A 14764-nucleotide genomic window follows, 5' to 3' on the forward strand; every position below is an offset into this window, starting at 1 on the left:
ACATTCAAAAATGGTCGTCAGGAAAAAAAAGAAAAGAAAATGTCGTACATTTCACTCGGATAAAAACAAATCAAGTTTCTTTTCTTTCAAAACAAATCGCCAAAGCAATGACTTACATTAACGGTTGCCTTAAAACAATTATCCTTGACTGAACTGCTCAGCGCCTAACGCGCCAAGCGACCACGCTGCCGGAACCCAGCCCTTTTGCGAGTGAAGCGAATTCCAAACAATTATGACAAATATCAATATACCTTTAAGAAATTAAAATGCGAGATATGGATTTTAAAAACATAACCATGGAAACATGAAATAAAATAAGTTTGAGAAATTAAATACAAAATAAGGATATAAACAGTGGATTCAAAAAGCGTAACCATGGAAACCGAAAAGATGGTTGACAACTTGAATCAAAATGACATATTTTGAAATTGATTTAAAAATGCTTGTAACTTTTTCCTTTGAAGATAGAAGCTAATTTTTTCGACCATTGGTCGAGAGAGATCTGGAGTGAAAAATGTCGCTTTTTTCAATGGTGTCAAAAAGAAAACTGTGGGACAATTCCTTCACTTTTTATTGATAGATTTAATGAAGAAAGTAGTGCCTAAATTTCAGCTAAGCCTAAAAAAGTTCGAGCTAAAAACGCAAATTACTCTCGCCGTAATTAAGTTAGGGCATTGAAGCAAATTGTTTAGAAAGCGGAAAATTCTACACTTTTCAACAATGCATAATATTAATATGTGCAAGTAATTTTTCACCCCTTTAATAGCCAATAATAGGCAATTTATATGAAATTTGGGCCTAAATTGGAATAAAAAAAGAACTATTTATCGGATTTTTTTCAAATTATAGCCTATGTTACTCAGTAAGAAAGCACCTTTCATATAGTGAAGGAATTTTTCAAATAGGTGCAGTGGTTCCGGAGATTACCTCGAACATATAAACACACAAAAATCTGCCCTCTCTCTTGTTAATATTAGTAGATTTAACAAAGCTTGCATGCATTATATTTTTCAATTAATTCTTTTAATTTTAATTATAAATTAAAATTAACAAATTTCATTGTTTTTTTTCAACATCAAAAAAAAAATCTACTTTTTTAAAAGTAATCACAAATTGCTTATTGTTTTCATTTGACTGTCTATGATGTCTTTTGATGTTATTTCCCCCAGCCTTCCTCTGCAGCAGTACCGTCGACCGGCCCCTCCCGATGTTGCTCCTCCAGAGAGCAGTCTCTAGGCTGCATCCATAACCTACACACACGCATGCTACACTCACACAAGCACACGCCTACATGCTCGTGATAGCGAAAGACATAATTTGAATACGAGATGCCAAAAATTCAATTTTTATTTTTTATTATTTTATTTTTTTTTAATGCTACAAAAGTTTTTCCGATGTTTTTCCCAAATACGAATGTAGTCTTTGTAGCTACCAAACTTAATTTTGTCTGCTCTAAACCTGTCTGTCCAAGTGTGACACATTATTTGTTCGCCTTCAAGAGATGTGGTTAGAATAAGGAGATAATTGTATTATGCGATAGGTACAACATACTTTTAATAAAAGATTTGAAACAACATAAATGTCATCAAACTATGTGTTGTGTTTTGTATGAGTAGTTTATTATTTCATAAAATCTTAGTGACGAAGATGTTCCAGGTTTTACTATCTTTTAGGTTTAGCCTTTTTTGTTGAAATACACTTATGCTTTTTTCATGTAGGTATTAAACTAAATGAAAGAAATATGAAAACACCTATTATTTGCAAATTTATTAATGCTAAATATAAAAATATCATTAACTTCCATTAAAAAAATTAATCAAAAATTAAACAAAGCTGTTTTAACTTTGTTTAATTTTTGATGAGAGTCCAAAAATGAAAAAAAAAATTTCTCATTTTGATACTTGAGTCACTAGAATGATAATTTTAAAGACTTATTAAATAAATGAAATTCAAAGAAAACAACTTTAAATTTTTTTATTAAAATTCTGAAAACAAATCGAGGCTACGAACAAGTTTCCTTTGAGGCACATAACGAAATGCTTTGTTCCAGTCATGAGTATTTTTCATTTCCAACAATATTTCTAGCACTTGATTTAAGGGAAGACTTTTATTACCTCTTCCCCACCTGGAAAATAAATCACAAGCTGTAATAAATGATCCTACAATAACTTATGTATTCCTGAATTTTTATAAAGGAAAAGATATTTTAATCATATTTATACAGATAACATTTGTCAAAATAATTTTATCTTGGAACATCTAATATTATTTTCACTTATATTACAAGACTACTTACTACTAAAAATATCACTTTTTAAATATATACTATGCAACTACTAATTGCTTTCAAATTACTTTATTTATATCTAATTGAATAAATTATATGTAATATAGTAGAGTCCAGTTAATAGGACCACATTGGGACGGGACCATTTTGGTCTGAATAACTGGCGGATCTAACGAAGCGAACAAGACCTGTGTAGCTTGATCGAAGATTTAAATGCCACTATGACTATTGTGAGCCCCATATGTATGCAGTGCCGGATCTAGGAAGTTTCGGAGTTGGGGCAAAGCTTCAAAATACCGCCCTCTCCCCACACACACATCCATCTTGCTTTAAATTTTTCTATCGAGTTGTATTTTAGTATTTTTAATAAACTGTTAAGTACGAAAGAGTTTGATTAAAAATTCACTTTATAACAAGCACGTCAGTATATATATTTTTTGTTAAAACAGAGATATACCGTAACACAAATTGCATTAAAAACAATCTCCCCTTTTTTTCCGAAAACGAATTCAGTATTCAGATGCTTTATTTTTTATCTTATAATTTTTGCCACTTAGTCCAAAATCTGACAGCACACATGTTGGAAAATTTGAGCAGGGAGATTTTTTTTCGAAAATGTTCAATTGGTATCCTAGAAAGTATTTTGGTCTTGGTTGGACATCTTCCACCTGGTACATTTTTCTGCTATGGATGGATATCCATTAAAGATGGCGGCTGTTAGCGCTTATGCATGCTCAACACTTCTGTAGAAAGTTTAAGCAGGGAGAATGTTTTACCATAAAATTTTAATAGGTGTCCTGAAAAGTATTTTGAGCTTTGGGTGGACATTTGCCATCTGTTACATTTTTCTAAACTGACGTCATCAAAGATGGCTGCAGTCCGCCCTCATAAATGCTTGTATCTATATTAATACTTAACCGATTTGATTGTGCTGCGTTTTAACTATTGCTATAAATTAATAAATATTTATTTATTTATTGTATAACACATATTCCTTTGCAAATAATAAAAAAATAATGCAGATAGTAAATGTGTTGAAAGCCCAGTGGCACAAAGTTTTGTAGCTGTCTGCGACAAGCTTTTAGAACTTCATAATCTGTCTGCAAAATTTCAAGCGTGGTTTCAATAAAAAATAAATAAATAAAACGAGTCTTTTAATTACCTCCTTCAATGGAGCAATCTGATGACTCCGCCCCCTGTCTTGTCCTTGGTGGGCACCTGACATTTGCAAACATGCCTATCCAGGAATTTTTCACAGGTTCCTTTTTTTTGGGGGGGGGGGGGAATAAATTTTGTGATAAAAGCAAATAATTTTGCGTGGGAGGGGCGGAGTAAAATGAAATTTCAAAATGGGTGTTTGTGTGAAATGTTTTCTTTTTTCTGTTATTACATTAATTTCTGTTTAATAATTGGAAAAAAAAAATCAAGCAGTGGTTGAGCATTTCACTCTTTGAAACTCTTAAAAATCTCAGAATTTTGTTAAAAAAAATATCTACATTTTGTGATTTCAATAAAAATAAAAAAGAGAATTTATTTGTTTACCTCTTAACAAAGCGTACTTAAAATCAAAAATTCGAAAAATCCAATTCTCAAAGTGAATGCAAAGAGATTGCAATTCGCAAAGTGAAGTCTGCAAAAGTATAAAAACGGCTCATAAGAGAATTTTTGAAAAATTATTTTAGAATTGCATTTTAGAAGCCATAGAGAAGCCAAGATAAACATATCATTAATATCTATCAACACAGTTGCAGCAAAACTAAAATTAAACCATCTATTCAGCATTTAAATTTTTGACTCAATAAACAAAAATGGAGTTTCGTTTTAAAATCTTGAAGTGATGGTTTTAATAGACTTTTCATTTATTTGCCTCCATATAAAGCGAAAATAGCTTGAAAACAAACGAGTAAAAGTTAGATTCTCATATCCGATTGCATTTTTCAAAATGAAAGCATTAAAAGTATAAAAACGCTAAATAAAAAGTTTATTAAAGTAAAATAATTTTAGAATTACCATTCAACAGGTCTGCAAGATGAATATTACTAATATCCCTGACATATTCACCGAAAATTCAAAGTCGTGAGAAAAAAAAGGGGATGAGTAAAGGTTTAACACCAGACATAAAATGGCGATAATTTTAAAGCTGGTAACCCTATTTGAAGCGATCACATTTCAATTCATTCGCTGATAAATGCTTTTTTTTTTTTCAAAGTCATTAGGGGGAAGGAAAAGTCTTTACACTGCATTTTTCAGAGAACTTTATAACAACACTACTGCTAACGATTTGATGAAACAAACAAGCAAAATTATTCGCTATGTTATTAGTTATTTATTGCTTGCATCACAGAAATGTGGTAACTTTTTTTTTTCTTTTTTTGTACACAGAAATATGCATTATTTTGATTTCAGATTTGCTTTTTCAGTAAACAATTTGAAAAAGATCGTTTTGTTTTGGGTTATACATGCCACCACTGGGGGGGCGAACGATCACCTGTGCAATCATTCTCTCCCTGCGTCAGCAGTTCATGCAAATAAATGTCCTACAATTGCAGACAGTTTTTTTTTTTCTCTGCGGACTTTTTTTTTTTTTGCGGACAACTTTAATTTTTTTAGCGCAGACAGAACTGTCCGCAATGGAGTTTTGTTGTCCGCGACGCGACGATGTCGCTGTGTTTCTGCCACTGGGGTTGAAAGATGTTCAAATTTAAGTTTAAAAAGTACGGTATGTAAAAATCTAATATCTAATATAATTTAAAAAGTTTTGTTCAAGTTGTTTGTAACCCTTTGCTACTACACTTGCAGAAAAAACAACAGGTATTTTAAGAAGGCACACTTGAAATTTTCCCTATCCCATAGGGAAAACTGGGGCTCACCCCCGGAGAAAGTTTTGAAATTGTATTCCTAAGAATGCAGGTTTAGAGTGTCTCTAGTGATGCTACGGGAAGGAATTTTTCGTGAGGACTTCTGAGGAAATTTTTAAAAACGCTATTATAGACGATATTTTTTAACTTTAGTTAAACAGAGAGGACTTGGGGGCTATTTCCAATTGATTTTTTTTAAAAAACTAGAGTAAAATTGATCATTCCAAAACGCAGTTACCGACTAACTTTAATGATGTTAGGGAAGGTGCTATGTGGATCTCTCCAAAAAACATTTAGAAATAGAAGTCCTAAAAGCTAAAGTTTTTAAGCAACATTTAGTGATACAGTGAAACCTGTGTAAGTTGACCACCCGCGGTGCAGTACTTTGGTGGTCAACTTAGACAGGTGGTCAACTTATAAAGGGCGGTAATTTTTTTTTTTTTTTTTTGTCATTTCTTGCACCATGTATTCATTTTTTGAGGAATTCACCCTTACTCTTTCTGTTCAGCTCCACTTTCATTGTTTAACATTATTGAAAGTGAAACAATAATTAAAAATACTATTCAAATACTTTTGTTATTTTCCCTTGTTTTTAAGTATATTAGACACTGTAGTTTTAGAAATTCCATATATGCCAGCTAATTTTCTCTGGCTTTCTCCATTTTCAATTACTTTTAATATTCATACTTTTTATTAATCTTAAGTTCCACTAACTTTCTTTTTGAAGCCTTTTTACGTAAAACTTATAGCACAAAGAGCAACAAGCTCAACTCTCCCAGTTCATAAAGGCAAAATTAAAATAACTTATCTCTTAATCCCTTGCACCAGAAACATGTAACTTTACTCATTAGCAGGTCCAGATCTGCGTACCCGCAGTGCGAGGGACCCTAGAAATTGACGAAAAAATAGAGAAAAAAAACTAGCACTGAGGCTTATTCACTTTTCAAATAGACACTGCTGGCCACTAGGAAAAGGCCCTACATATTTCGCTGCCAGGGGGCCCAAAATGTATACATCCGGGCCTGCTATTTTTAGCAGAATTCCTGTGTTGCCGCAACGTATTGCAACTGAAAGAAAAGACTTTGAACTTTTCTACTGACACCTATTTTCATTGAACAGAGTACAAAAAGTTATCTCAAGTAGAAAAACAAATGAAAAACAAGAAAGAGAATAAAAAGCAGCATAAGCTTTATGCTGCTGTTTAGTTAGTAAAATGCTAGTATGTCATCAAAGCATTAAAAACATTCTTTGAAAGCTATATATATATATATATATATATATATATATATATATATATATATATATATATATATATATATATATATATATATATATATATATATATGTATGTATGTATATAATATACTATTATTATTATAAATAAATAATTAATAAAATAATATGCTGAAGAAAGTTTTAAAAAATAAACCAAGTGGTCAACTTACAAAGGGTTTTTTACAATACTCCAGACCAAATTTGGCATACATTAGTGGTCAAGATAGGCAGGTGGTCAAGATAGAGAGGTGGTCAAGTTACAGAGGTTTTCCTTCATTATATGAGATAGGGCTAATTCCGTTCCTGACAAAAGCGGTCAACATAGACAGTTGGTCAACTTACAAGGGTGGTCAACTTGACAGGTTTTACTGTACTGGGAAGAGGGGTTTAAAGCTCTCCCCTTTATTTATTGGAATTGCAGTTTTTTTATGTTCAGATTTTACACGGAAGCATCAGCTCCCTCTATTTTAAAGGGACTGCGTTCTAAGCACTTCATACAATTGTCGTTTTAAAAACTACAATTTTGGATGAATTGGAGAAAGAAGGTTTGAGGGCTTTGTTTGGAATTTTTCCGAAATTAAAGTATGAAAAACATGACTGTAGACCACATTTATTAACGTTTGGGGCTCAGCAGTTTTTCAAAATTGTATTTCCTAAAAAAGCAGTCTTAAACGATTTTCGATGTTGTTAGAAGGCGAGGTCACCTGGAATTTTGCGAAATAGAAGTCCTGGAAACTAGATTTGAGACGCTCCTGAATAGTTTTGGCTATTGGAAGGGGGGAATCTGAAGTGTTGCATTTTGAAGACTTTAGATTTTCCCGCGAGCACCATTCTATACTTTTTCCTATTAAAATTATTTCGTTTTCTTAAGGCGCATTCTCTTTAACAATGTGGAATTAAAAAATCAATGTACTCGGCCTCCTGGGGAGGGGTGAGCTTTGTGCCTCTGCCCCCTCCTTTGGTTGCACCACTGTCATCTGGGTCTAAGTCAATAAAATGTCGTTGAAGGTATGCGTTAAAATAAGATCTCAATATATGATCCTCAACATTTATGCTAGTAAGCAGGAAATTCTCAATGTCAATGTTCTTAGCCTGATTCAGCTATAATCTAAGTTAATCTAAATACTATTTACAGAATGACCCTCTTCGTAATACCTAAACTGAGTATTCTTCTGCTATTTTAATGCTTTGTTCTACCTTCAGATGTTCCACCAAAATCTCCAAATACTGCTATTTTATAGTTTCATAATAAATACTACAGATCAAAGTTAGCAGTATTTTTTTCTTTTTTTAATTTGGGGATAAGACTGTTTCCCTCCTTTTTGCGCCCATGACGGAGAGGCCATGACTCGCTGGTGTTTGCAAATGCCTCCGGCAAAATTTAGAAGCTCCCCCCCCCCCCCGTTCTAAGCAAAGGATGAGTTAGAACACATTTGTAAAGGAAAACTTTACAAATGTGTAGAGGAATGTCCGCAGGACAGGGGTTTAGTAATGTTATTTGTCTCGGAATCGTAGAATTTAAAATTGTCTGCATAAGAAGGGTATCCGTTAGGAGGGGTTTTACTGTATAATATAATAAAAGCTAATAACAAACAAATTAAGAAGCCTGCTAGTGATCTTTGTGGCTCAATCAATAGTAAAAGTAATTAACAAAACAAATTCCCAACAGTAGATATTATTGATTAAAGTTAGACAAATATTATTAGGATATACTTCCTACTATTACTGATATATTTCCTAAACAAAACAAAAAAAAAAATATATTGACCAAAAATATTGTTCAAATCAATAATTTTAAACGGTCAAATATAGCATGCATAAATATTATTAAGGTGATGACTTACATTAAATATTCATCATATGGTAAATGTACAGCTCGTATACCTTCTCTTTTGGCTTTTGCCATAACTACAGGTTCCCTAATGCATTTATCAACTAAGCCACCTATAAAAAAAAGAAGAAAAAAAAACATCATTTTGTGAAATACCTTTTATGAAAATTTAAAAACATATCAATATTAAATATTTATTTATTTTATTTGTAATGATGTTTTTGGTTTACAAATAGTGTGAAAGTTCTTTTTACTAGCATAATTTGTTTCAGGGTCTTAGTTATTAAACTGTGGACATTGATAATAATCTATATCTCCGTGAGCATTAATGCAAAGTAATATGTATTCTTTTAGAAAAAATAAGAATTGTTGTCTTGTATCCCACCTCCTAAGTCCAGGAAAGAGCTTCACCCCTCCCCCCTTCCTTTCACTGGTAGTCATTCTGAAGTCCTCCACTAAAATGGTCTCATTAAATATTACATGACAATTCATTATATTTAAAATTGGAAAAATATGAAACATTTGCATTTTATCAAATTCAAAAAGTTATATATGTTGCTGATTAATCTATCGAGAATGCAGACTGCTTGCTGTTATTCTGGAAATATTTTAGCTATTAGGGTAAAGATATAATCAACTTCTTTATAAATACTGTTTAAGGCTTTCACCGCCGGCGTCAATATGAGGAGATAACATTTCCGGGCTTATTGGCTGTGGTCTAACTGGAGTAGAAATTCCAGACGTTTCGGCTTGCTTAGCTGCAGCCATCATCAGTGGTTCGCTTGCCACAACAGTCCAGGGTTGGCCGAATTGGACCCAATTGGGTTGGACCCAATGGGTTTTTTTGAAAAAACCCATTATTTAGCCCACTTTTGGGTTTTTTAAAATTTTCTGATAAGTTTTTAAAAAAAATTAATTTAAATACTTTCATAATTTAAATTTCTTTTTTATTTGTTCTTCATCATAGACAATGAACACAAAAAATGAATTTTGAACTTTAATAGCATTTCTTAACACTTAACAGCATTAAAAAAATACTTCAAAGATTTTAAATAAATATATTTAACTTTTTTCTTTAACTGGTCAATAAATAACTCAAATTATCTTGACTGAGTCCTGTCTCGTCTGATTTTCTCAATATTTGTAGATTGTACAGAGGAAACTATTCTAGTTAAAAGGCTTTCAGGTGAATTATTTTCTGCGAACCAACACGTCACAAATCTCGAATAAACACAAGGTATATTTTTAGAAATTAACAGGTTTTTCAAACGGTCAACAGAAAACAGAACAGGATGTACAGTATTTTCATTATCTTCGAAAAAGTTTAATATTTCTTACTCTGTACACAAAAGTAGAAAAACAGGCAACATTCAATTCAAAGAAATGTGTTGATTAAGCTGGAATTCAGTAAAAACTGATTTAAACTACTTGAGGTTCTACAGTAGTTTTGCATAACAAAATGATATACAATAAAGTAAAATGCAAAAAAAAAATGTAGTAATTAAAAACGAACAACAGATTTTATCACTCGAGAAGTAACTTTGCCTTAACTGTTGGTAATAATGAAAACTAAAAAAAAAATCTGAAACTTCACCATTCTTGGGTTTTGTAGTCTTTTATACTTTTCTTCAGAATATTCTGAATTTTAACTAATTTTCCAGCTTTTTTTACCCGAAGACAATTTTTGCACTTTGTCTCACTTACGCTACAATATGCTACAAGTACCCCCACATTTTCCCTAAAAAAAGACAAAAAAACCCACATTTCTTTTTAAAAACCCAACTTTAGTTGGGTTTTTTTTGGGTTTTATTTAAAAAAAACCCTGGGTCCATGGGCTTTTTTTAAAAAAACCCGGGTTTTTGCCAACCCTGCAACAGTCTAAAACATACTGTGGTCCCATCCAATCAGAAATCGGTAGCCACCACGGCTTTTGAATCCCATCCAATCTGGCCCCAGGATCACCCAGCAGCTTGAATCTCATCCAATCAGGAACCTTATTCCACCAACGGCTTGAGAACGCCTCCCAATCAAGACCAGCAGCGCAGCAGCAGTTTGCTTAAATACTGGAGCCACTAAAGCCAGGAATCAGTCTCACCAAACTCAAACCACTGATGATGGCTGCAGCAAAGCAAGCCGAAAAGTCTGGAATTTCTACTCCAATTAGACCACGGCCAATAAGCCCGGAAATGTTATCTTCTTTATAAATGTTTGTCCTTTTAGTAACTTCAACTCTATTATGACTATTATAGACTGACTAGCCTCAACAAAGACAACAGTCTCTGAATGCTGTAACAACTTCGTTAGTATTTGCTTGCTCATTCTTTTTGTTCACATTAAGCCAAATAAAATCAAATTATTTTTTTCAAGTAAGATATATACTTTATTAAAATGGTAGCTATAGATACTAATGGAGGGAGTGATCCTTCAGGGGCAGCACTGTTTCGGAGGCGAAAAACTTATTTTTACAATCACCAATTAATGCTTTTTGCCTTAAGTAGCCAGGCAAAAAGCATTAATAGGATACTATTTTTAGGCTGCCATTTTCAAAAAGTTTCCTAGGAATTTTTATTTTTTGGAGAGATTAGGCCGCTCCCAAAAATAGCCTTCGATTGTGTTTTTGCAACTTCTGTATTGAAAAATTTCTTAAGAGAGCTTACGAGCTTTCCTCTTTCTTTTAGCGTCTCCAAGGATAGCCTAAAATAAATTTTAATTTTGAAAATATTTTGGGGAAAAAACCGTTCTCCTTATTCCTAAAATTGCATTTTTAACACTTCAATTTCAAAAACTTCCCTTTGGGATCCTAATGCCATCAAAGAACTAAAACTGACATCAACTAAGCGAGATTTTTAGTTTTTTAATTTTGAAATTTTCGGTGAGGCTATATCTATTAACTCCCTTTTTTCATCTGTAAGAAAAATATGGATTTCATCTTAAAGTTTCAGTTTTATTTAAAATACTTATGACCGTTTATTAAATTTATTTGCAACAAAAGGGCAGCAAATTGAGGAGCTGCCCTGCATGTCAGAAGCTGTAGCTACTCCGTTTCCTTTCTGCTGCAAAACAAACATATATTTTTGTCGTTATAATCATTGAAATTATTATTAAATGATTAATTCACAATAGCAATAAATTTGTAATAATCTCCAAGACTAAGCATGCACCAAGTAATGTACCTGTAACAGAAAACTATCAAACATGTTTCGAATCCAGCAAAAAAATTTAAATATGAAAAGTTTAAACTGTATACAAACCCAATATATATACAGCATTTGGATCATAAGTTTTCATTGGCTCTTTTGCATATGGGTTTATGTATATTAATTTTTCCTTCGGAAAAATATCAAGATAACTCATATCTGTCAGAGTAATAAAATTATCAGGCGAGTATACATTGGGCATGTATCTGCTGAATGCTGCCATAGTTGAGCTTTTAAGATCAACATTGCAAAACATTAAATCAAAGGGATATCTGTTCTTCCTATTTGAGCCATAGAGTTCCAGGAGTTGTTCTCCACAATTATGACAGTCTTGCCTGCGCATGTAACAGTCGTAATCCATGTCGATGATCATTTTCTGACCGAACAATACAGCATTTGCAAGCCTTTGATTCTGGTATCGAAAAACACTCTTCTTTCTCACCCTGATGACCATTGTATTATGACCAATGCCATATTGAATGTGTTCAGCTGGTTTTAAATTTTCTTTTTCAACTAACCATGCTTCTCTCTCTTTTCGTTTGACTTCTTTTTTTCGCTTATCGGCAGCCCTCCTAATTTCTTTTTCGAACAAGAAGCCCATGTACTTAACTCTCGAAGAAAAAGAATACATGCTTAAAAGTTCACTCATGTCTTCGACTGATATTTTCGAGGGAACTTTCTTGCCTTCTAATTTCGCTACTTCGTGCTCCATTAGAATCATATGAATCTTCTTTCTTTTTTCAACATCAGTAGCTAGTTCTGAATATTTAATAGTTTTGGATTCCAGTTCATCATGCTGTTGCGATCCAACATTTCTGCTGGAGTCTTTTTCAACTTCAACATTGGTAGGTGTTTGTAAACAATAAAAGCTGTGGTGCATCGTTCTCGCATTTTTCGGATAAAAAGGAGATGAAACAAATAAATTTAGGCATGCTTTGTGCTGGGTTGATGAATTAGTAGAAAAAGTTCTACTTCCGTAATGAAAAACAAACTGACAAAGTTTATTAGATACCAGTATTTTCTTTAAATTATTCATTTTCTTCACATGCCGCAATGTATGAAACGCAGACAACAAACAAAAAGGCTGTGGCTATTGCGCCGGTAACTGGTTCAATAGCTCCCCAGCTATTGCGCCGGCATAGCCTCAGGCAATCATGTTCCCGGCATCTATTACTGGCGTAATAGCAGCAGGGCTATTGAGCCAGCAATTTTTTAAGGCGTAATAGCCACTGGGCTATTGAGCCAGCAATTTTTAAGGCGTAATAGCCACTGGGCTATCGAGCCAGCAATTTTTAAGGCGTAATAGCCAGCAAGCTATTGAGCCTTAATTTCGGATTATTATATCCCAGGAGTGTCCACCTATTGGGGATCATGGCGCAGACTGCGCCATTGAAATTTTTAGGGGAGGAGGTTGAAGGGTATTTTTCTCACTTTAAGGGGGCTCTTGCATTCCGGGGAGGGGGGAATTTAGGGGGATGCGCCCTTGTCCAGGCCCGTGCTGGGCCTCCAAAGAGGGCGGTGGAAAGACTAGTTGGGGGGCGCAAATATTTTCAGGTGCATGTTCACACATTTTTTTTTAGGGGAAGGGGAGTTTATTCAATTCCAAAAAATATATTTTTGTTACCTCTTCAAGTACATCTTGCTCCACTAGAGTTGCACTAGTATAAGTACAACTCTAATGCGGGAAAAATTACCTCTTTAGAATGTACTTTTCCTCTGAGTTGCTGCAAACTGCTTGGGCTGAGTAACTGAAAATAGGTATTTTTCCCCGAAAAAAAAAAAGAAAAAGAAATGAAAAGCTTCCGAAATCGACATTCACTTTCACCCACAGCGCTGCGTTAATTTTTTGTTTCTTTACCTCACCGTTTTGCAGATAAAATGCATGCATAGATAACTTTTATTGAGAACTTGAAAAAAACGCAGTTACACTAAGCAATTACAAAATAAAACTTTATTACTTTTAAAACAATTATCTGGAATCTCAATTTAGGCTATGCTTTAAAGGAACACAGGTATACCATTAAGACTTACAAACTAAGGAGGAATGGCATTATGAGAGTGACAAATGGCTCCCTTGTAAGTGGGGTATAGAATATCCTGAAATTTTGGGGGTCCGGAAGTGTCTCCCCCGCAGGAAATTTTGAAAAATTGAGATAAAATTCTGCCTTTTGAAGAGTTATGAGGGGTAATTGGAATTACAAAAATATGGGATAGAAACCGGCAAACAAAACTTTTTTTAATGTTATGTACTCTTTTGCAAATCAAGATAAAGCTTGACCGCAATGAGAAGACGACACATCATTTGAGGCAAACACATCATTTGTATCATTTGTAATAGGTTGATTGTTATAATTTTGTAATAGATAGGATCAGTGAGAACGACTCTCACTTTTAGGTGCTTTCTGGTTCATTTTTCCTATTACAAATTATACAAAATGAGGTTTCGCTTCAAGGTCATCCGCCTTCTCTTCACGGTCAAGCTATAACACAAATTGAAAATTGTTTTGGTTCGACAAATCAATGTCAGCAGTCGAAAGAGAGAGGGAGGAGAAAAGATAATGCATTGTTACTTGCTTGCATCGGCTTTCGGTACAACTAGTTTTTGATTACCCCTTCAACCAACCGACAATTACAACAATGAATTTAATATAAAATGATCAATAGTAAAAAATGCTTCAAGCCAATGGTGCACAGATTTATAAAATAGGTAACCATATAGTAACATACTGCCCATTTGTACAATTAATGATTTAGCCACTCCATCTTTACTAAAAATAAAGCTGAAATTATCTTTGTCTGCATGTCTGGAGGATGTCCGGATCTCTGTGACGCGCATAGCACCTAGACCGATTTTCATGAAATTTTTCAAAGTTAGTTTGTAGCATGGGGGTGTGCACCTTGAAATGATTTTTTGAAAATTCGATTTTGTTCTTTTTCTATTCCAATTTTAAGAACAAAATCCCGAGCAAAATGATCATAAGATGGACGAGTAAATTACTAAGTTATCAAAACGTGGAATCGAGCCAATTGGCAAGAAATTCATACATACAATACAATATGAACATGCAATTCCGAAATCTGTGTGTACCAAAAGGACAGGAATTAAATCTAATCAATTTGCTTTCTAAAAACCATTTTTGCAAAATAACAAAAAAAAAAAAAAATGATTGTAGTGTAACAAAAGCTTAGTTTATGGCACCCTCTAATCTCGGCACCCGGAGCGATCCCCCTACCCGACTGGTCCTGCTCAGGGCCGTTAAAAAAATGACGACTTCTGGGGGTGACCATTTTCTGGCGCCCCCGTCCCTTCCCTCAC

General features: G+C 33.6%; 1 protein-coding gene across 1 annotated transcript; it reads right to left on the reverse strand.

Moving 5' to 3' along the window:
• Nucleotides 1–1965: 1965 nt before the first annotated feature.
• LOC129217178 (mitochondrial ribonuclease P protein 1 homolog) lies at nucleotides 1966–12525 on the reverse strand. The gene is made up of 3 exons (XM_054851441.1): nucleotides 11503–12525; nucleotides 8265–8364; nucleotides 1966–2125 (listed from the first exon to the last, which is right to left on the reverse strand). The coding sequence occupies exons 1-3, from the start codon at nucleotides 12482–12484 to the stop codon at nucleotides 1978–1980; spliced, it is 1230 nt and encodes a 409-aa protein (XP_054707416.1). The 5' UTR covers nucleotides 12485–12525; the 3' UTR covers nucleotides 1966–1977.
• Nucleotides 12526–14764: the final 2239 nt, after the last annotated feature.

This window comes from Uloborus diversus, chromosome 2 (assembly GCF_026930045.1).
Source record: "Uloborus diversus isolate 005 chromosome 2, Udiv.v.3.1, whole genome shotgun sequence".
Taxonomy (NCBI): domain Eukaryota; kingdom Metazoa; phylum Arthropoda; class Arachnida; order Araneae; family Uloboridae; genus Uloborus; species Uloborus diversus.

What these genes read in the sequence shown, in the direction of transcription:
- LOC129217178 (XM_054851441.1), bottom strand. Translation starts at nt 12,484, where the DNA reads ATGAATAATTTAAAGAAAATACTGGTATCTAATAAACTTTGTCAGTTT. An exon ending in AAATGCTGTATATATATTGG is followed by an intron (nt 8,365 to 11,502) that starts GTTTGTATACAG and finishes TTTTTTTTATAG; the next exon opens with GTGGCTTAGTTGATAAATGC. An exon ending in CCATATGATGAATATTTAAT is followed by an intron (nt 2,126 to 8,264) that starts GTAAGTCATCAC and finishes TTTATTTTCCAG; the next exon opens with GTGGGGAAGAGGTAATAAAA.